Below are 23,722 nucleotides of genomic sequence, written 5' to 3'. Positions count from 1 at the left end.
TCTAGGTGTTTTCTCTCTCTAGATTTATGCTTTGTACCTGTTTTCTAATGCTCCATGTACACTTTATTCGTAAAACCTCTTCGGCCCTTTACATTTTAAACCGATCAATTTTTTTTTCGTTGATTTTTTCGGGTTTTCATCACTTTGGGCTTATTTCTCTCGGGTTTTTCTTGGGTTCTGCAAATTTTCTTGGATTTTGACTTTTTCTCTCATTTTTCTCTCGTAAGGTTGACTTTTTCAGGTTTTCATCCCTTTTCCATCATTTTCTCCATTTTTTACAACATTTTTACCCACTTCCTACATGGCGGATGATATTTCCACATGATGATGCTCCTCTCGAGGTTCGACCCATAGCTACTGTGGCCGACGAGGCTGATGGGGTGACAGATGACATCATCGCTGATTTTAAGGCGGAGGAGGTACATTCACCAGGTCCCAAGCCCGAGCTATCACCACTACGGTGGAGGTCGTTTGATCCAGCCACTTACCACCCTCAGACCCATGTGATGGCTCCTGGTGGGATGTTAAGATTTGAGGATTTTGTTATAGGCGTGCCCGATGATGTTTTGTTAAGGGAGTGAATCTCTCACATTTCTCATGGCGCTACTAAGGTACAAACTTTGCTTTCCTATTTTTCCATTTCATTACTGCCTTTCATTATTGCCTTTGATCTGGCTCATTCTTTCCTTGTCACAGGGTGACTCTTGCTCCTGGAGAAGACACAAGGCAATGACGGCCATTGAATGGTACCAGGAGCTTCCTGCTTGAGTCTGCGAGCTGGTCGACGAGGCGAACTTTAGCCTATTCTACACTAGGCTCTCATGACACTTGGCCAGCCGAGCCTTACTCGGGGCTTTAGTGGAAAGGTTGTGGGACACCACCAACTCCCGCCAATTCTCTTCCACCAGGGAGACGACGATGACCCCCTATGATTTCTCGATGATCACTGGCTAAAGGGTAGGGGGTGATCTGATAGCCTTTGACATGGACATGGGCCGATGGGAAGCGGCATGGATGTATTTTCTCGGGGTACGCTCTATGCTAGACCAACCAGCGATGATGTGATACAGTTGGTTTTACGAGCGCTTCCACGGGAGCCAGCCGAAGACACAAGAGGGGGTGGAGCAGTACACTCGCGGCTTTCTAATCTATCTTCTCGGTACCACCTTGTTTGTGAATAGGTGAAATATCATAGGGCTATATCTGCCGAGTGCCATCGTGACATTCCTCGGGTGCGATTCTATAAGTGGGGTGGTGCTGGCCTTGCCACCTTCTATAGATACATGAGCTCCAGTTTCCACATAAAGGAGAATAAGGTCGAAGGCTATTGGAGAGCTTGGGAGGTACACACTGTACTTTCATCTCAGTTTCTACTTTTTGATTATGCTTTTTGTTTTTTCATTTTCTGCCTTTATCTCTATCCATGCATTGTGCTTTCTGTTTTACACGTTCTGTCTTTACCACTGGTCACACACTGTGCCTTCTACTTTGCACTTTTTGTTTAATATCTGTTCGCACATATTGATTCACAATTTATTTGTGCCTTACAGCTTTGGGTCTATGCCTATTTCCCGGCCCTTGCCCCAGTGCCAGTGGATGAGATAGCACCGATCGTGCCGTATTCACGGTGGTATGGTGGTAGGTGTTGCTACAGATGCTGCGACAACATGACCTTCGTTTACTGCTGCCGATATTTCGACACAGTGGTGGCTTGCGAGGTAATTCGAAACTCACAGTCATTTTTTCTTTATTTCCATTGCTACTATTTTGATCCATACTCTAACAACTTACAGCAATTAATAACTTGTAAATTCTCTATTTGCAGATCATATCGCAGTCATGGGCTACGACACTGTGGAGATGTGGTTTGGAAATACTATTCTGATCTTGGAGAACGCTCATGATCCTCTTCTGGTCACCTAAAAATGAATAAACACTCCGGTTGGGGGTGCCGGAATTAGTACTCCGACGGACAAGTCAGAATCCACACTCAAGAATGCTTGTATTCTAAGTTAATCACAATAATTCTCACCCCTCTTCTTAGTCTGTTTTTTCTTTATTTATACTTGTTACCTGGGCCTCGTGGCCAGGCCCACTTGTCACTCATTATCCTCTTTTTTACTCAGCTCCATAGCTCAGTATCTATTCGGCCTATCTATTATATTCGGCATCCTTATCGTACAGGGTAGAGCCATGTAAAGTCTGTCTTCTAGAGTATGCTTTTGATTATTTCGATAATCTGGCTCCCACAATTGCCCCCCAAACACCTCGCTAGCATCAGTTAGTCGGCGTGTTTGGCTAGAAGTCAAGGATTCGGCGGTTAATCCTCTTCCCGATACGTGTCAGAATGCGTACGTGTTTTTTGGTTACTGTAACGCTTTCCCGCCCCATTCATGCTTCTCTCACATTTATTACGATTTGAAACTCAAGTCCCTTCGAAAATATGCTTTTTCGAATATTTGAACCTCCTGGACTGCCAGTCAGTATCTATTCTTCAACGCGCTTTCTGCAACTCCTATCCGTTCTCTCCTTGTCTCCTTTGTCTTTCGTAAGTTTTCTTCTCTTCTCCTTGCAATCCTATTTTCCGCTTTTATTTTTGATTTAGAATATCATTGAGTCCTTATTAGAATGGCTAAGCATTTGAAAGACCTCCTTTCTGAGGGTCGAATTTCTGGGTTCCGAAGACATTTTTCTATCCCTGAGGATGTCCATCTTTCTCTGGTAACAGACAATACCCTTGATATGGAGAGGGACGACCAAAATATAATCGTCTTCCCTCTCCTGTCTATTGCGGAGGGCAGAGTTTGCTTTCCCCTACACCCATTTCTCAGGGCCGTCCTCCGCTATTGGAATCTGATTCCTTCGCAACCCAATGTGAATTTTTTTCGAATCGTAATGGGAATCGTAGAGTTGAACCGGCGTCTTAGGATTAACCTTGGCATTTTGGCGATTCAGCACTGCTATGCTTTAGCCAAATCCTCTGGTCAGCTCGAGCGCTACTTTCTCAGGGCCAAGGACATTGACCATCATTTGGTAACGATGCTTGCCAACTCTGGCAAACGAGTTGACGTTGTAATGGTCAATGTCTGAGGCAACTGGGAGTTCGGTGAAGGCGAAGATCGTCTAGACCCTATTCCCAGATGGAGGGGTGAACCAGGTTGCCGTGTAACTCCTTGTTTGTTGATCTTTCTTTTATGCAGCTCTGTTTCCAAACCTTACCCTTTGTTCTTGCAGGCAATAAGTTGAAGAGGATTTTGACTTCGGCTGACGACGCAGTCCTTGCGGAAATTAAAACTGCACTAAAGTACTTTGGCCGTCCAAACGTACAGAAGCAAGGGAGGGCTGCTCATATTCTCCTACGGTACGAGCCTACTTACACTACGTTCTCGGCCGCAGATGATATCCCGATCCCAACCGGCGAACAACACCTTACGGCTCTTGTCTTCACCAGTTTCAAGATCCTTAGGCAAATTGGTCTCGAAGCTTCTGATTCGGAGCAAAGTTTAGAGCCGGTTGTCGAGGTAGATGCCGAATTATCGAGCGAGTTCACCGCCGAGGCCGAAGAGGTCGACGAAGCTCTGAAATCAGCGTTTGAGGCAGCCGGTCTTAACCAGCCTAACTCACCGTCCACTTCGGGTCGGGTGGAGTTTTCCTTCAGAAATATTTTTCCAAACTTGGGAGATCTTCCCGGCACTTTTTCAGAAGGCATGGCTGGGGAGAATCTCACACAGATGGCGAGAAAGAGAAATGCCGAGCGAATGGCGGCTCGAAAGAAAGCCGAGGCCGCTCGTTCTAAGCCTGCCCCGGTTGAGTCCTTACAAACCGGTTACTAGAGAAGAAACGGCGCAAGTTGTTGTGGCCGAGACGGAAGGGGCTGAATAGCAGGTTATGGAGGAACGGCTGGTTTCAGAGGAGCGAGGCGAAAAACGTTCCACCGAGGGAGAGACCGGCTCAAAGGATAGCCCTGCTGACAAACGGCCTCGCTTAGAGGAATCCGACGTGGTTATCCCCTTCGTTGTTCAACCGAAGATCAAAGACACGACAATCTCCTCTGACACATCTGCCATGAAGGATGAGCTTGGCCGCCTCGGTTTCGCTACCGGCTGACAAGTCCACATTTCGAGAAAAGCTGGATTTGGTAGCTATAGCGTTCGCTGCCCAGTCGGCCCTTCTGGTATGTATACGATACTTTTTTTTTTGCCTGTTTGGTTTGGTTTGCATACAATGTTGCTTGATGTAGTGATCCAAACTTGTTTTACAGACGGTTGGAAGGATAGCCGAACTAGGCCGCCGGCAGCGTGATGCCATTGAGAGAATTGGTCGCTTAAAGTTTGAAGCTGAAGGTGAAAGAAGCAAGTCCGAGTTCGAGGTGATGAGGGCCGCAACGGAAAGTGCTCGAGCCGAAGTTGAAAAGGAGAGGGCTCGGACTACTGACCAGCTGAGATCAGAAGCCGAGGATAGGGCGAATGCGAGCGAGGAGTCGCTCAAGTTAGCCCAGGAGGCGCTTTCCAAGGCAGAGGCCGAGTTAGAAGAATTGAAGGCAGCCAAGGAAAAAGCCGAATCTGTAGCTTCTACGACGCTAGAAGCTGGAAAGAGAGCTGCCTTGAAGGAATATGTAGATGAGGTCCCCAAATTCGAGAATCGGGGATTCAAACATGGGTGGCTCAAAGCCCTTGCTTCCGCTGGAGTTACATTGGCCTTGCCAATTCCATATAAGCAAGTGGACGTTGAGCCACTTGAGTCTGATCCCGAGGATTGACCTGGGAGACATTCTAGTTTTATGAAGTATCTTTAATTTCAATGTACGTTTTTGTTTAGTGGATTCAAGGTAATTTTCATGTATAAATTAGTTACTATCTGAGCTCAATTTATTAATGAAAATTTCCTTCTTGTTTCACAGTTACATGTACGCAGTTTTTGATATTAATGAAAAGCTTTGCCTTCTACTACTTTGGATAACAGTGTAATCTTGGCCATTGTATTAGTTTAATCTCAATTTATCTGAAGAAATAAATCAACTCTTTGTGCCGAATAGGACTAGTAAATTGATTCATGAAGCGGCTACGGCACTCAAACCGAATAGATTGATGAATCTGCCCTTGCCCTAGCTGGTTCATGAATTTGAAATGCCAAACAGTACAATATTGACGAGTGTATTCGTGAAGCGGCTGTGGCACTGAAGCCGAATAGATTTGATGAATCTGCCCTTACCCCAGCTGCTTCATGAATTTGAGATGCCGAATAGTACAATATTGAACAGTGTATTCATGAAGCGGCTATGGCACTAAAACAGAATAGTTTGATGAATCTGCCCTTGCCCCAGCTGGTTCATGAATTTGAAACGCCAAACAGTACAATATTGACGAGTGTATTCGTGAAGCAGTTACGGCACTGAAGCCAAATAGATTGATGGGGGCACGACTCGGTCGGCTTCGGGCTGTTGAGGTTTCGATATTAATTAGATTACCTTGGAGGCACTGCCCTCGTAGGGAATCTATGAATGAAGGTCCTATTTAAGTGCTCAGTGAGCAACTCAGTCCAGGTCTTTGACGAAGAATAAACAAGCGCGAATGTTGAATACACTTTTCTTTAACAGCTAAGGGGAAGTGAGGACGCTAGCTAAATTGGAAGGAGACATGAATCGAAGTGGCGAACCTTCGCGCTCGGGAGGTAGGATTTCGAGGAATCAGGAGAGACGTCAATCTCCTCGTAGTCAAAGTAGGTCACCCAGGAGGGACAAAGAGCCACAGGGCAAATCCCCGTAACCCCGTTCTGGAGGGGAGCCCGGTGAGACCCCATGCCCATTGAGTTTTGCAGTCTTCGTGGGGAATAGGCCTATGACAGATGCGGACTTGATCGTTCGAGATTTGAGTGTGGCAGTCGAATTTGCTTGACAGATTTTTCCTCCCGAGGTCCAGCAGTTAATAGTAGGTCGATAGGACTTCAAAGTGTTTCGTGAAGGCATTCACAGTGCGGTGAAAGGGCTCTATACCGCCTACGAAATCGGCATGCGTCTCCGTGCTTCCCGCTGAGAAATAGAGAAGAAGGATGAACGCATCCGAAGCTTGGAGGCTCGCCTGGAATCGGCTGGGTGTGAGCTAGGGAAGGCCAAGGCCGTTCAGGCACAACCCGTCGGACAGGCTAACCCAATCGTGGAAGAAAGGGTCACCCAGCGGCTTATCAGTACTGCGCTTGCCGATCGCGATACGGCGAGCATGTTCGCGATGGAATGCGCGAAGGGGAGGGCCTATGAAAAAGGCTTCCACGACGGCCAAAAAGTAGGGATACAGAAGACCAAGGAAAAGCTCACCGAGGAAGTTTGCCGATGCGAAAATCGTGGATTTAGGCATGGTTGGATTAAGGCGCTTCAGGCCGAGGAAGCTCTTCGAGCAGTGGGGGTCGATTCGGCATTGCCACTGTACCAACATAACCATTTTCCATTTTCCGCCTTTGAAGTCGAGTAAAGTGAGGATGAGGGCGACGCCGTATAAAAATATTCAATGTAACGTTCGAACACAGATCGTGTTCATAACTATGTAATTATTGCCTGATTGAATAAAACTTTCTATTTTAAATATTTCTTTGTAAATTTCATTCGGCACACACGTGTTTGCATGCATTTCATTGTATAAACATTGATCGGCTCGAATCAACTAGGCATTTTAATTCTGAACGGTTATATGCCGGCTTGTCATGAGCATTCTTCACTAAATATATTTTTGGCATGTCACGCAATGTCAGTTGCGGCGATGAGGTTCCGAATTCAGAGGCTTAACTGGCCCAAAGGTGTCATGCATCAGGGGCTCCGAATCCGAAGACAGTCAGCCCATCTATAATTGCTGTTTATATAATTAAGCCATTTTAACCCCAAAAACAAAAAGGCCAAAGATTGGTAGATGGAGTGGCTACGGCCAATATCGCTCGGCGTCCGTCTTTTGGAGTTCAATGTTAATGAAATTGCCTCGAGGCCACCGCAAGGATTTTTGAAATAAATCGTCTCGGACTTTTCACTCCAGTGACTTCGCTTACTGTGCTCAGACTCGATATAAACGATTTTGTTGCGTGGGATTAGATAAGTGTGAATGTTGAATGGAGTTTTTCTTCAGCAGCAGAGGAGAAGCTCAGACTCTGGCTGAGCTTGACATTGCAAAGGATCACAGCAGAGAACGCATTCGCACGGGAGGTAGGGCGTTCAAAAAATGGGAAAAACATTAGCCTCTAAATCGTCAAAGCGGATCACCTCTACGGGAGAAACAGCAATGGCGAAGTTCTCTGCAATTGCGACCGAGAAATGAGGGCGACGTAGCGCCGCGACCATTGAGCATTGCTGCTTTCATGGGGAATTCCTTTCTTGTCTTGGATCTTGGCCTTGACGTTGTCTATGGTGCCAAAGGTCCCCGCATCAAGGGTGATAATATCGTCGTTGTGAATCGTAGATTCAAGCGCGGTCAGATCAAAGCATTTCAAGTTGCGGGTGCTCTCTGATCAGTAGGCGTTGATTTGGGGCTGCCGCTTGTATCAATGCGACGCCATATGAGAATACACATTGTAATACTTTGAACGCAGATTGCGTTCAAATGTAATTACTGTTTGATCGAATAAAATGTTTCATTCTAAAAGTTTGTCTCATTCTAAATTTTTGTATACTGAACTAAGCATTTTATTTTGAATGTTGGAACATTTTGTCTTGTTCATGCGGTTGTACTGGTTTAACCTACATATCCCTGCTTCGATGTGTAAATGTTTTCATTCTGGAGAGCACTCCGAATTCGGAATATTACTCGGCCCTTGAGTGTCGCTCGGTGGCACTATTTGGTCAGCCGAATTTGGAGGCTTTATCGACCCAAAGACGTCATGCGCCGATAGGGCTCCAAATTCGGAGATTTTATTTGGCCAAACGTGACATCCACAAAGGGCGCACCAAATTCGGAGGCTTTATCGGGCCAAAGACGTCATGCGCCGATGGGGCTCCGAATCCAGAGGCTTTATTTGGCCAATCGTGACATCCACGAAGGGCGCTCCAAATCCGGAGGCTTTATCGGCCCAAAGACGTCATGCGCCGATGGGGCTCCGAATCCGGAGGCTTTATTTGGCCAATCGTGACATCCACGAAGGGGGCTCTGAATCCGGAGGCTTTATCGGCCCAAAGACGTCGTGCACCGATGGGGCTCCGAATCCGGACTATTTGGCCAATCGGGACATCTATGAAAGATTATTGTGAAAATAATAACTAGAGAGAATTTTAGTTCCTCACTTTGTTTGGAGCTTCACAACCAATATTATTTTCATTCAAAACATAGTAATTGCTACTGTTACTCTCCGTTAAGGTTAGACATGGGTAGTGCCAGGTTTATGAATGCCTCTTCATGTTCAAAGTTCAACTCATTTTTTTTTTCTTGGTTGCAACTTTTCCTCTTCTATAATGTGGAAGGCAATTCCACACAACCACGCTATGGAAGGCCATTCTACGCTACAGTAGCCAAATAGAAATATGATGGAACGTCAAAGAAGAAAATAGCCAAAAGTCATAGAAACTTTGGAAATAGACTAATTTGAAAACGATAAAGGTGAAAAAAGAGACAAAATGATTCTAATATGAAAAATTATAAAATGCTTTCTCCAGAGTATCACGTGTCCATACTCTTTAAGCAATCATCAATCATTATATCCTCTCATGTTCTTCAATTACCCAACACAATACCGTATCTACCCATCTTCTCCATTAATCACAATATTATAGAATACATGTATTCATATCTGAGGACTACTCAATAATCACCTAATTTGGCAGCTCAATTAATGGGATGCATCGTTTTAGGGAAAATGATAGTTGCAAGCCAATGGTGTGTTGCAACGTGGTGAGGAAGTAAAAAGGCATCACTTGAAAGGACAAATATTAGGAAAGCACCTTCAAACGACTCAATAACATTTGAAGTCCAAGCAAACGCTTGGATGCTCGGTTATGACATTCGAAGTGCAAACAAAGGCTCAAATGATTAGATATAAAGCATCACAAAAACTACAATAGTGGCTTAGAAACAAAAGTTCAAAATTCCTCAACAAGGGCTTGGGCAGAAACATCCGGCCAAAACAATAGGCTACAGTAACTCCCAAAATTCCCTCTCGTCGAGCAAATGGCAAGTCGGAGTTGGAGGGCATTTGTGGGATGTAATTGAGCACATCCATGCTGCTCGATCGAGCTAGTAGGCCAATGACCGAAAAAGTCACGTGGCGAAACGACCAAACAATGCATTCGGTTAAGCGTACAAACAAGTATGCTAATTGAACGGCCAAACCCAAGCAAGAGGTGGACTAAGTCAAAGTTGAGCCCACAAAGTGTGGGTTTATAGTCATCTCTTCTAAGAAAATCACCGGATAAAGGACATTGATCCTGTCAAAGGCACTACAATGTGGGCAAGTGGTTTCGAAAAACTCTCAACTATGCGTGCGGTTCGGTATGATTTGAGAAAAAAATTAAGACCAAACCGTTAATAATAGATTGACAAATTTGACATCCGTAACCAAATGGTGGTTGGGAGGTTTAGCAGTTTCAACCTATTAATTAATTAAAGAATAATCTTAAATGATTATCAAATATTTGTATAATATATAATATTAATTTACACAATGTTTTTCATATATATAATACTAACTGATTTTACATAATAGTTTTTGTATATGTAACAATAATTTGCATCGAATTTCACATCTCAAATTTTTCTCACATTAATTTTTACTTTAATATTTTATTGAAAGTGTAGGGAAGTATTTTGCGAAAGGTACCACATGGCTAAGGTGGCACCGAGATGCCAGTCGAGGTGACACGTGGATTGGCCATGTTTTGCCAACGTGATCATGGCATTGTCGAGATGTTCTGCGGTAATGCCAGTATCCCGAGATATTCAGATAAGAGACAAGAGTCCTAAATCAGAAGAGGCTCTCGGTCTGGATAAGGATAAAGCTATTCAAGAGTTTATCCCTATCTAGTCGAGAGTCTGATATGAACATTAAGCTTGAGTCCTACGAAATGAGACTTCTAGGAGACTACGTCACTGCTAGATATAAAAATAAGGCATCTTTGTGGGTCTGAGGTATGCTTTACTTGTGAGTTTAACTGTTGTTTTAAAATCTGTGAGTGATAAGATTTACTGACTTGATCGTCGGCATGCCCCTGGGTGGATGAACCACTTGGGTATTCACATTGTCTTGTAGGCAGGTTGTTGGTTCAATCTATTCTGCCAGTGCTCTCCAGCTAAGTTTCGTGTTTGGTTGTGTAGTCGAAAATCAACACCCACAATTTGGCACCGTCTGTGGGAACTTAGTAAGGATAGATGGCCAACAATGGACATGAAGTGAGAATTGGGGACGGCATCTACAGTAAGGAGGAGGAACATGTGGATCCTAATGCCAGAGGAGAGAACGATAATGAAGAAGTGCAAGAACTGAATCCTAGGACGAATGGTGTTGGCAAGGGATGCAGTGGCCCGAAAAAGGAACTGAAGAGCATGGCGAACAAGTTGATAGACCTACAGACGGTAGTCAACTTCATGATGCAAGACAACGTGATGCAACCATCATTCCCATTACAGGACACACTAGCACCAGCAGCCAAAACTGATGCCCAAAAAAGAGAACAGAAGACAGTCCCAGCTGTCCCACAGCATGGCAAGGGACAGAGAAACTCACATCAGCCATCACGGGATGTCAGGTGAATAGAATCAGTATGAGGCGAGTCACAAAGGACACCACGAACCAAGGGAACCTATGTCAGAGGATCTCGGCAGATCCAAGGGCAAGGCCTTTGTTTTGATGATGTAGTGGATTAGGGGAAGTCCAAAACAATGCACAATTACACCGAAAGCCGCGTGTTGAAAAGGCTGAAATCTATTGATAGCCAAGCCCCTGGATGAACGAAGGAGGACCTGAGAGATTACCTCCAGAGAAAGAGACATAACACCGAGATCGCATCCAATGCCCAGCCGAAGACGCCATTCTCAATGGAGTTGGATGCATTTGAGGTGCCAAAGAGGTTTAGCATGCTGTGGTTTCAAGTTTATGATGGTAAGTTCGACCCAAACTTTCATATCGGCATATATTTCAATTCAATGGCTCTCTAGAGTGGGAATGAGCAACTGTTGTGCAAAGTATTCTCGTCGTCATTTGGGGAAATAGTATCAGATTGGTTCCATAAATTGCCGAAATGGAGTGTAACGAGTTGGGAAAGCTTGGCCGAGATGTTTGTGGTCAGGTTTGTTACAAACAAGTCGCAACCACTGAGAGTAGACTCCTTATTGGCTTTAAAGATTAGTGATAGTGAAGGCCTTAGGGCTTACACCAAGAGATACTATGAGGTTTACAACCGGATCCTGGCTTGTAACCAGGAGCTAGCAGTCGTTTCTTTTAAGAACAGACTAGATGATGATTGCCCACTTCGACAACCACTTGAAAAAACCCTATCAAAGAGCATGGAAGAGCTCATGGCACAGATTGAGAAGTACACCAGAGAAGAGGAAACACGAAAGGGAAGAAGACACCAAAACAAGAAAGGAGAAACGGCTCGCCGAAGCGAGGCCGACAGAATATCGGTGTTGACAAGCCATAAACAGGAATGAGGGCTATGCAGGCAATCAGCACGGTATTCAAGATTCCAATCTTTAAGATTTTGGAGAGGATCAGGAACCAGCCATACTACAGAGCATCGAAGAAGGTCTTTGGCGAGTACATGTGCAGGAGCACGGGGAAGCATTGTGCCTACCATGACGAGGATGGACACATCACTCAGAGATGTAGGGCTCTGAAGTCACACTTGGATGATCTGGTTAGACAGGGACACCTGAGAAACCTAGTAGATGAGGCGAAGAAAAAAGATGTCACGCCCCGAAATAAATACAATAGCCCATCCATAACATTTATAAATAACAACAATGATAAAGTAGTTATCTTCCATTAATTCCAATTTCTTGTACAAAAGAGTAACATATGCAGATATACATTCATAAGTATAACCCTGAATCTATAGCATATGTTACATAGTAGAATGAAAGGCAAACAATTAAGATAATACCCTAAAGGCTTACAACTTTCCAAGATAGTACTTGGTTATAACAAAATGTATTTAAATCCAACACATTTTAAGCCCTTGGCTTGTTCAAAAATAAATACAACATATATGTAAAATGAAGCTCTTGCTCCAAGTCCTCCCAAACTATTGCTTTGGCAGAGGCATATCATCAGTACCTAAAAATGGTTTTCCACATAGGGTGAGTCAAAACCCAGTAGAAACAATCCAACACAGTATATAAATCTTAACAAAGTTATAAGGTGAATGCATATGCGATGCTCATGCCAAAACATTTTATATCTCTTTCAAACCATGCAATGCCAAGTTTATATCACAATTCGTAAAACATTTCATTTTTAATAAAAAACAGGACTGTGAATCTCTAGGTACGTGTTGGCAAGTAGAGTATACAAGTACTACTAATTTGTCATTTTTACCGGTATTAACCAGAAGGCTCGACACCTATCTGCATGGGTTTCTGGTCTTTCACCAAGGACACATAGGCCAATTTAACATTTCAACCACACTGCTTACCTAAATTCACCAAGTATTCACCATTTTTCTCAAAACAATATACATTTTCAATGTGATAATATGCAACAATCCCCAATGCAAATGGATGAGAAAATAGTTTCAATTCACTTAGTTCTCATGCAATTTCTACAACAATCATAGATATCCTCCACTGATAGCCCAAAACAGATATCTCTAAATAGATAAAGAAATTCCATAAAGATAAACTTTCCAAATCTCAAGATGTGAGTGGTAATACATACTCAGCTCCACCATCCTCATCAACATCGACCCAATTTCACAATTTCAACATCAACTCCATTTACCAAAACAAAATCAACGTTTAAGATTCTTAGGGCAAAACCCTCTTTTCTTTATAAACCATTTCCCAAAGTAAATATTCATCTTTTCATCATGTCTCAACAATAAATGTCTATCCACAATCATTTTCGATAAACCATTCGAAAACTCCTTTTCTTGTAATCAAGCCAAAACCCTTGGTTGTCCAAAAATTCTTTCTTTTTCACAATGTTGTTTTGTAAAAACAAATAACTAAGTTAAAAATCATAGAGAAGTGCAGAGAAATTCCTACCTCAGGCTTAGATGGTGGAAGAGAAGAACTCAAAAAAGCTCAATGTCAACGAAATCATGAACCACTCAGATCAAAAGGAAGCCTTTGACACGATCTACAATCTACCTCAAAGGATTAAGATGAAAGGATACCTCCAGGTGAGTAGATTTAAGGATCTAAGTGGGAAAAAGTTATGTTTAGAGAGAGAAGAGAGAAATCACGAGTAAAGAGGGAAAATAGAAACAACTAATGAGGAAAAGTGCATTTAGGTCTATTTATAGTGGCTAGGTATTAATAGAATAATAGCTCCAAAGTCAAATGAAAAGAACAAGTCAAAAATCCTGAAAAAGTAGGGCCCAAGCCAAACAAAAATCTAGAAATGACTCACGGGGGTTGACCCGTGGGACGATGGTATCAACCCTCAAGAAGAAAAGCTGTGACACTAATGTTTTGCAGCAGACGAGGGTCTACCCTCAAAATCAGTGGTGTCGACCCTATTTTTCAGTAGACAACCCAAAACAAAACAGTAAGGAAAGGGTCGACCCTCAGAACCTGTGGTGTCGACCCTATATTTCTATATCGATTTCCAGGGTTGAGCTACAAAACAGTCTCGACACCACCCAGGCTAGTGTCGACCCAGGGACCATGAGGGTAAGTACAGAGTTTAGTGTGATAGATACTCCCTCCCCATACAATATTATTTTGGGAAGACCTTGGTTACATCTAATGAGGATTATTTCCTCAACATTGTACCAACTGTTACGATTCCCAAGTAAACAGAGGATTGAAGAAATAAGGGGGGGGGACCAAGTACAGGCAAAAAATTGCTCCATGGCAGCAATAAAGTACACCTGCAATGTAAGGAAAGCAGAGAGTGCATAGATTGAAAGTGAAGACCACAAGGTCTTGGATGATGTCAATAAGGAACCCGCCGACAAGAGTGAAGAACCCCTGAAAAAATTTCTTGTACAAGAAGGAGATAAGGAGCGATTCTTTCTCCTCAGCTCAGGCTTAGCCGAGGAAGAAGAAAGGCAAATGGAAGTCTTCTTGAGAGAGAACATAGAGGTGTTTATCAGCCCCGAGGTCACTTGTCACAGACTTAATATGGATAGGTCAGCTAAACCTATCATCCAGAGAGCAAGGAGGTCAACATTGATACATGTGCAGGCAGTTGAGGAAGAAGTGACCAAACTACTTGAAACCATGGTTATCAGAATCCCAATCCGAATCTTACGATCCTACGATCTTACGATCCATTTGAGTACAATCGATCCAAATCGTGTAAAAAATTCCTTATAGATAGAATCTTTCGATCCTGGTAATGGGATCTTATAGGATCGTGGAATCCCGATCTGAATCCGATCCTATCCGATCCAATTTACAAGCCTTTTTTTGTATTGTATGACATATTTTATTGTAAATTTTATGTTTGTTATCTAAATACCAATTTATGTGGTCAAAATAAATAATCAAAATTAAGTAGTATTGGATCAAATAGACTAAGAAAAACAAATTAGGAAACAAACATTCAAAAATTGCGATAATTTAAGAAAATTAACTAGTCGGAAAAACAAACTTAGTTTTAGCGAAGTCTAAGGAGGGAAAGATGATTACAACTTTATCCCAATTTTTGAAGAAATTATTTTTGTGACTCGAATCCGCTCCACCGGGGATGTTAAGGACAAACCTTATCATTCGGTTAAGCTGCTCTTTTGAGTTCTTAATCTATTTTCATATCCAGCTTTATTAAATATTTTTTCTTCACTTTTTATGCATTATTGGAGATCGTAAAGTATTTTGTTATAGAATTCTTCTTTTTCACCTTCTTTTTTGATGAAATACAAAACTTTACCATCGAGTTTTCTATTGTATAATATTATATTTACATTTTACATGGAGTATTATATTTTTCACAATATCTTCACTTCTTTTTAATAGAATATAGACTCATTTTGTGTATACTTTTTAACAAATATTTATTTAAATTAAATTATTATGTAATTTGTCTTTTTTTGTAGGATCTTACGATCCTCGAAGTAATTTGTCCTTTTTCTATAACATTCAAGTTGAAACACAAGCAATCCATGAAGTAAACTACCCTACCTGGCTGTCCAATACGGTGGTGGTAAAGAAGAACAATGGCAAGTGTAGAGTCTGCGTGGACTTCACAGGCCTGAACAAGGCTTGCCCCAAGGACAATTTCCCTCTGCCCAAGTTTGATCAACTGGTGGATGCCACATCAGGGCATGGGAGGATGAGTTTTCTATATGCATATAGAGGGTATCATCAAATAGCAATGTCTGCCCCAGATGAAGAAAATATAGCATTCATCACCCCCAAAGGACTCTATTGCTACAGAGTAATGCCCTTTGGGCTGAAGAATACAAGAGCGACATAGCAAAGATTGGTCACCAAGATGTTCAAACATCTAATTGGGAGGACAGTGGAGGTCTACATTGACGATATGGTTGTCAAAACCAAGGAACCTGGGAATTATTTGGCTGACCTGAAAAAGGTCTTTGACATATTGAGAACATATCGACTTCGACTCAATGCCTCGAAGTGCACATTTGGAGTTAGATCTGGTAAGCTCTTGGGATACTTGGTAACCAGAAGGGGAATTAAAGCGAGCCTAGATCAGATCAAGGCCATCATTGATCTGAAGAGCCCGACAACAGCGAAATAAGTCCAGATTTTGACCAGCAGGGCAACAGCCCTGAACAAGTTCATTAGCCAAAGTTTGGATAAATGCAAACCTTTTTTTCAGTTATTGAAAAATGCCAGAGTCTTTCGGTGGACAAAAGAATGCGAAGTCACCCTAGCCGACTTGAAGAAAACCCACCAGTGTTGTCGAACCTGGTACTAGAAGAAGAATTGTTCTTGTACCTGGCAGTTTTAGACCACACCGTGAGTGTCGCGGTCATCCGAGAAGAAGAAGAATGTGAGCAAACGGTAGTGTATTATGTGACCAAGACCCTGGCAAATGCAGAAACCAGGTACCTGCCTCTGGAGAAGTTAACACTAACTGTAGTAATGGCTTCAAAAAAGCTAAAACATTATTTTCAAGCTCACAGAATTGTGGTGCTAACAGAGCATCCCCTAAAGTCTTTGCTGCAACATGGACGTTTGACAGACAGAGTAGCTCGATGGGCTGTAGTTCTAGGTCAGTATGACCTAGAATTCAGGCTGCAGACAATAATTAAAGGCCAGGTTCTCGCCGACTTTGTGGCAGAGTTTACTCCAGGAGCGATCCTAAGGCGGGCACCAGTGAGCCGCGGCCTAGGATGTCCAGGCGAGAAAGAGGAAAACCAACTTGAGCCACGGAACCCCATGCTGGCAGAACAAAAGAAGGTAGAAGAAAGGCTAAAACCCTGCGACATTTATATCAACGACTCATTCCATCTCTTCGTCGATGGTAGTTCAAACCGACAAGGATCGGGGGCAGAAGTAGTCCTACTGTCACCAGATGAGCGAATGATAGAACAGTCCATCTGTCTGGGGTTTAAAGCCTCAAACAATGAAGTAGAATACGAAGCACTGATTGCTGGACTGAAATTGACAGCAACTATGGAAGCCGACGAGGTGGTAGTCTTCTGTGACTCCCAGCTCATTGTAAATCAAGCGACGAGCGAGTGCACAGCCTGGGATGAGAGGATGATAGCCTATGTCAATGAGGTTGTCAAGTTGTTAACACACTTCCAAAGTTGTCAGCCGCAACAGGTTAGCCGAGATGATAACAGTCATGCCGACACCCTGGCTAACCTCGCCAGTGCGATGAAGTCAGGTGAGACAAGGACAATAATGGTGGATTATCTATCAGACCCAAGTGTAGAGCCTCTGATAACAGAATACGAATCAATGTGCATGGAGATTGGTCGAAGTTGGATGGACGCCTTAGTAATGTTCCTCAGAGATGGCAAGCTGCCAGCTGACAAAGGGGAAGCACACAAGACTAGGCTGATGTCAGCCAGGTTCTGCCTATCAGTAGAAGGCCATCTCTACAGAAAGTCTTTTACTGGCCCTCTATTGCAATGTGTACACCCATCCCAAGTAGAGGACTTTTTGTACGAGATCCATGAGGGAGTATACAGAATCCATACAGGGGGCAGATCACGTGCTCATAGGGCTATATCACAGGGATATGGGTGGCCTTACATGTAGAAAGATGTTGAAGCTTATGTAAAGAAGTACGAAAAATGTCAAAGGCTTCCACCTTTGATACAGCAGCCTACTAAAGATTTAAATCCTGTATCTAGTCCTTGACCATTTGCCCAATGAGGCATGGACCTTGTTGGATCGTTGCCCCAGGCAACTGGACAGAGGAAATTCTTGCTTGTAGCAATTGATTACTTCACAAAGTGGGTAGAGGCTGAACCCTTCACCAAAATTCGAGATGTGGATGTGAAATTTTTTATCTAGAAGAACATAATCACCAGATTCGGAATCTCAAGAGCCATAGTAGCAGATAATGGCATTCAATTCGACATCAAGTTGATCAAAAACTTTTGTGCGAAATACAAGATCAAGAACTATTATTCTACTCCTAACTTTCCCCAGAGCAATGGACAGGCAGAGGCATCCAACAAGACCATATTGGATGGAATCAAGAAAAGGCTAGAGGTTGCTAGGGGCAAATGGGTGGAAGAATTGCCTAATGCCCTATGGGCATATCGGACTACGCCGAGAAGATCTACTGGAGAATCTCCTTTTGCCATGGCGTATGACATCGAAGCAGTCATTCCACAAGAGATTGATATCCTAGGAATCAGAACCCAAGGAGTGGAGAATAGAACAAACAAGGCATTCCTTGCCCGAGATCTTGATCTAATTGAAGAAAGAAGAGAAAGAGCAGTAATTCAGCTGGGGGCATACTAGCAGCAACTCGCTAGGGCATACAACAAAAAGGTCAATGATAGGAAGTTTCAAATTGGGGACCTCGTCCTAAAGAAGGTTGTCGGCAATAAGAAAGATCCAGGGAGGGCAAGCTTGACCCAAACTGGGAAGGACCATATCGCATCATCTCAGTCATAGGAATGGCCCTTACCGACTTGAAGACACTAACGGCAAGGAGCTACCAAGACCCTGGAACACCAACAATTTGAAGTTTTTCTACCATTAATTTATGTTTTTCGGGTTTCTTTTGTGTAACAGATTATTAGTTGAAGTATTAATAAAACACTAGCTTGATTTTGTTTTACGAAAATGTTGTTGAAATTTTGCGCGATAGGACTAAAAAGTCTGAAAACGATGTTCCTATGGTGAACAAGACGAGTAACTTAGACTTACCATGACGGTAGAGTAAAACTAAATCAGCGATGTTTCAGCATGAAACATGGCGATTAACTTTGACTTGCTATGATGGTAGAGTTGAACTAAGTCTGCGATGTTTCATTATAAAACAAGACGATTAACTTAGACTTGCCATGACGGTAGAGTTGAACTAAGTCAGTGATGTTTCAGCACGAAACAAGGTGAAACTGGCCATGACTTGGTTAGTTTGTAAGAAAAGCCGAGGTAATTAATACTCTCCATGCACTAAGGTTAAGCCTTAAGTGCTTCGTTTGGGCAAGCCAAACATGATGACCTTGGCCAGAAGTTTCTATGTAAGACTTAGGCGATAACCAGGCGATACATCCTTAATGTGAACATAAGTAGTACTTAGATTCACATTAGGGAGCAGGATGGTTTATATCTAGGATATGCTAATCTGAGGTGATTATTCAAGTAAGTTGCACTTAGAAGTATTTCAAAGAATTTAAGTATGGAAACATGCAAGACAGAAAAGATATGGAAAGCATACATGAAAACAACATTCAACACTTAGAAGAAAAGAAAGATTTACATCCAGAAGAGAAATGAAACTTGTTTAGTTACATCAAATAGGCACTCTGGCCCGATAAAAGTAAAAGCATACAGAAATGGAGATAATGGTAAAACTGTTCAGCAAAAATAAAAAATAGAGTCCTAGGAGCTGGGCTCTGGAGCATTGATTATTGCCTGATCCACCTCAGCAATTGGCTGTGTTTTGACGTCGATGGACAAACTGGCAGGCATTTCGGCTTCAGCATCGGCCTTGGCCTTGGCATCTATTTCACAAAGGGTCTTCTCAAGGCCCTTGTCAACTGCCTCAACCTCGACTTCAGCGATGGCCTGGTTTGTGATGGAGCTCTTAGCGACCTCATCATCATCCTTGCCAGTTAGATCCAGGACCTGGTCGTTTAGGGTGGGGGACTTGGGCCCAATAACGTTAACATCTGTTCCTTTTCCCTCATCTTCTTCTTTCTCCTCCTCAAATTGAACTAGAGAAAGAGGGAAGGGCACTTGGAGCTGGCTGGGATCCCAAAGTGGAGAATCTTTAGCCACCGAAAGCTTATCTAGGGCTGATGTCCAGCCAAGATAGAAGACTCAGTTACAAGCCAGGTTAACCTGTTTCTTGTATTGCTCCTTGACATTGGCTTAGCCGAGGGCATACGTCTTTTCATCGGCTGCCTTGATCTCGACATCCTTAGAAGCAAGAGCCTCGACAAAAGCCGTCTCAGCCTTGGCGGCCTTCTCGGCAGATGCTTTGGCTTTGGCCTCTGCTTTCCACTCAGTCCACCTGGCCAAGTTGCACCTGTCCAACAGTTTCACCTTTGCCGTCTCGACTTGCTTAAGATGCTGAAGGTGGTCAATGGCTTCCTGGGTCTTCTTCAAGAGATCTTTCTTCATTAACTCAGCCTTGTAGGCAAAGACATGAGCATGCTGCATGGACTGCAAAACATAGAAGATATGTATCAGTAAAATAGTGAGAATAATTTTGAGTATAGAAAATACTAAACTGAAAATAGAAGAAACACTTACCACAATGGAGTTCTACATCATATAGGCAGAATGCTCATACTCGTTGAAATCACCTATGGCCTGTATGTCGGTGGGAAGAAGTGCGTCAAAAGACAGAGCAACGACAACCTCGGGTTGGCGAGACGCACTCTTACTCAACTTGATAGGGCAACCATCAATGGTGATGTCAGGGACGAATGAATCAGTTGAATATTCAACAGCAAAAGGTCTCGGCCTTTTTAGTGGTGGTACATCGGCGGAGTCAGCAGAGGCTTGCCTCTTCTTGGCCTCAAGTTTGGATATCGGGACTACATCTTCCCGATCCTTCTATTCAGAAGGGGTGACGGTGACCTTGGCATTGGCCTTTTTCATCATTTTGGGCTTCTAAACGAAGAAAGGAGGAGGGATTGATTGTGTAGTCACTACATCAGGCAGGCCAAAGAGCAGATCATTTGACAACAATAGGTTTACAGACCATTTTCTCTGATGAGATGGCAATTGTGACATCGGTGGCAAGTTTGTATGCAGGAAGGTCAATTGGCGGGTTGGCAGGATCATATATTGGCTGATGAAGGTGCCTCCTACTCCTGGTTCTTCTTGTAGGAGCATCGTTAGGACGTCGACGTCATTTTCTCTACGATGGCAGAACATGATGTGAGGAAGCCGAAGTTGACAGTTCGGAGCTGGATCCTTAATCCACCTTGGGGGAGAGAGTCAAGGTTGATACAGACAGAGTCTTATTTCTTCTTGGAACGTCGGGAAGCGGCAATTTGTAAGTAGATGTCTAGTTTAGCAGAAAAGAGGCTTTCCTGATTAGGATGGGCAAATTAAGGAGCCTCTTGAGATTGGTTCTAGAAACGTAGAATTTTTAGAAATCCTTCTCGGGCTGAGGAAGAGCTGTAGGAAAATCGTACATGATCAGCGAAACAAAGAAACAAAAAAACATAAAAATGCATGTTCTAAAGAATGACCTACTTTTGTGATCGCCTAGGATGCTTCTAGGGAGTCAGAAAAGATGGAGATTGTCATCTTGAGCAAACTCCCAGTTGCCTGAGACGATAAGGTATTTTTCCCCATATTAGAATCAAGGAGGTCAGCAATCAGCTTGTATTTTGTGGATCTCGGCTTAAAGTAGTAGGTAACGCCAATTTTTGACTCAAGGGCGCACATAGTATAGCAAAAATGGACATCCTGGAGGTTGGGTTGGGTTCTATGTCGGCAGTTAAGCTCGACTATCCCATTGATTACACAGAATGTGTTGATGGCTAGCTACATAGGGTTCAACTTATAAAAATGGAGTGTTCTCTGAATAAGATGTCTAGTGGGAACCTAATTCCCCTTTCAAAGATGGACACCATAGGGAAATGCATGCAATTTTCTCCTGGTATTATTGAATCATTTTCTCCAGCTAGTCTAATATGGACATCGGCAGGGATGTTGAATTCTTGGCTGAAGACTTCTATCTTAGCAGGGCTATCTACCATCCATTTATGCATACCCATGATTTTGGCTTAGGAGGTTTTTTGACTTTTCTGAGAGAAAAAAAGGTTTAGAATGGGTTTTTGGGATCTTGCTGAAACTTAAAGCTGAATTATGTTGTAATATTCTTAGTGTATACAGTTCTAACAAATCCCAAGCCTAAATCTAGGGAGCATTAGGAAAATAGATAGCGATCTTCAAAATGTGTAATATGGATTTAGAATTGAAAAACAGGAAAGTTTCAAGACACAAGAAGAAAGAGAATATTCAGTACCAGTGTGTAAGAACAAAAGAAGAACAAAGAAACAAACCAGAACACATGCAGGCAGCAGAATAGAAAGAGTTAAATAAAATGCAAATTTGATTGATTAGATAGTGATATAGATGCAACTACAAGTGTAATGAATGTGGTGTGCAACAGTCAAAAGCAAAAATATGTTCAAAAACAGAAGGGAAACTAAAACTAAAATGAAGAAAAATAAGGGACTTGCAGAGTATGGGCAAGGAAATAGGTGCCGATAATGTGCTCACCAGAGTTGGTCGTTGCGTTTGATCGGCACCAAATGTCGTTTTGGTTACCAGAAACAGTGAACGTAAGCAACCGTAGAAGGGTTTCAAGGTTTGGCTATGGAATCTAGAAAGAGAAGCTCTGAATCGAGAGAGGGAAAGAGATGAATGCAGAAGTGAAAGGATAGAGCTGTCACGACCCCATTCCGCCCCTAGTAGAATGGTGTCGTGATGGCCAGTAATCCGAGATTACCAAAGGCCAACTTGCAAAGATTTACACACAATCAGAGTATGCATATGGGGCTTACATGTGCGAAAGCAATAAATTTAAATCTCAGTAGTCCATAAGAGCCGTGCATAGATCAAATGAAATGACATACATCTTAACATGGTTTTACATCTTGAATACAAAATAAAATGGAGTACATATTACATCTTGATCAAAAGGCTTCTCAAGCCGACATATACAAAACGAACTACAACAACCAAGCCAAGAAGCATAATCTTCAAGATGCTACAAAATATGAATCCAAAACAACTTACAAATAATCATCTTAGGCGTCACCGCCTTCTTGCTCGTCACCTACATATATATAAGGAGGGGATGAGCTTGGATACTCAGTGAATGATATTAGAAATAAAGGTTTAAATGAATGACGTCCTAGATCTTTATCAAACAATACATATCATAACTTGTACAAAATCAAGGGATGAACCAAGTTCATCTATCAAACCTTTCAAAGCTTCAAGGGATGCTTACTAGCATCAATATAATACAAGGGATGGCATTCCGGACAAACCCATGCGGTAAACCGTCGGTGGCAAGACAAGGGAGATATCTCAAACAAGGGTGCTAGTTGCATTATAGTCCCCTAGCACTAATGACTTTTAAAACAAGGATACTAGTTGCATTATAGTCCCCTAGCACTAAGGACTTTCAAAACAAGGGTACTAGTTGCATTATAGTCCCTTAGCACTAAGGACTTTCCAAGAATGTCATCAAAACAAATAAAATACTTGACACAAAACTAGAGATGGTCATTCATGCTTGATCAAATACTTTTTCAAAGCAAAACAAAGCTTTATCAAAACTTTACAACATAGCTTTATTAAAAATACCACTCACATAGCTCTTCGAGTGTAGGGATTACAAGCAAGGATCCAAGGCCTACAAGCACATAATAAATCCCATTGAATGCATTTCAAGAAGACAAGAAGAGATGCTCAAGGATGGATATGAAATGCATTCTTAAAACAAGCTTTTCATGAGTGTGAATGTTCTCAGCATTTCTTTCCAAAACCATGTCAAAACAAAACAATCATGTGCTGGGAATCAAGCACTGTTTTTTATCTCGGAAAAACATGCTAGGTACCAACCAGGTCTTGGCCGAGGTCCCACACCTCTTGGCCGAGGTATGGTCCCAACGACCACATTCGAGGAAATAAAGTCGGGAAAACCTGGGTTCCCCTTTGAAGAACATGAAGATCATGAAGGACAAGAACATGAAGAACATGAATGCTTAAATCATAACTTCTTTATTCAAAATCTGAGATTTCATGAGATGAGTTCGAAAACATGGACCTGGGTACCCATACTTGAAGATCTTATGAAAACAAACACAAAAACATGGATCTTGATACAAACTTTCGGATCAAAACATGGTTTTTCTTCAAGAACACAAGAACATCATTTCTCTTTCCAAAACAAGCTTTACATCAATGCATGGCTCATTAATAATGCTAGATCATGCAATGTAGTTAGATGAACATAA

The 23,722-nt window shown here is 42.5% G+C and overlaps 2 protein-coding genes across 2 annotated transcripts; both read left to right on the top strand.

Annotated features, from left to right (window-relative positions):
* The first annotated feature begins 15,950 nt into the window (after nucleotides 1-15,950).
* On the top strand, nucleotides 15,951-17,306 carry LOC145796008 (uncharacterized). Its single transcript, XM_082880977.1, has one exon. The coding sequence runs from the start codon at nucleotides 15,951-15,953 to the stop codon at nucleotides 17,304-17,306; it is 1,356 nt and encodes a 451-aa protein (XP_082737103.1).
* A 120-nt stretch (nucleotides 17,307-17,426) lies between these two features.
* Nucleotides 17,427-18,020, top strand: LOC145796007 (uncharacterized). The gene is made up of 2 exons (XM_082880976.1): nucleotides 17,427-17,546; nucleotides 17,703-18,020. The coding sequence occupies exons 1-2, from the start codon at nucleotides 17,427-17,429 to the stop codon at nucleotides 18,018-18,020; spliced, it is 438 nt and encodes a 145-aa protein (XP_082737102.1).
* The last annotated feature ends 5,702 nt before the right edge of the window (nucleotides 18,021-23,722 follow it).

Source organism: Camellia sinensis, chromosome 7 (assembly GCF_055761805.1).
Source record: "Camellia sinensis isolate YWXY chromosome 7, ASM5576180v1, whole genome shotgun sequence".
Classification (NCBI taxonomy): domain Eukaryota; kingdom Viridiplantae; phylum Streptophyta; class Magnoliopsida; order Ericales; family Theaceae; genus Camellia; species Camellia sinensis.
The sequence above is the reverse complement of the archived record's forward strand: the minus strand, read 5'-3'. Positions and strand labels throughout refer to the sequence as shown.

What these genes read in the sequence shown, in the direction of transcription:
- LOC145796007 (XM_082880976.1), top strand. Translation starts at nt 17,427, where the DNA reads ATGGACCTTGTTGGATCGTTGCCCCAGGCAACTGGACAGAGGAAATTC. An exon ending in CCAAAATTCGAGATGTGGAT is followed by an intron (nt 17,547 to 17,702) that starts GTGAAATTTTTT and finishes AACTTTCCCCAG; the next exon opens with AGCAATGGACAGGCAGAGGC.
- LOC145796008 (XM_082880977.1), top strand. Translation starts at nt 15,951, where the DNA reads ATGCGAAGTCACCCTAGCCGACTTGAAGAAAACCCACCAGTGTTGTCG.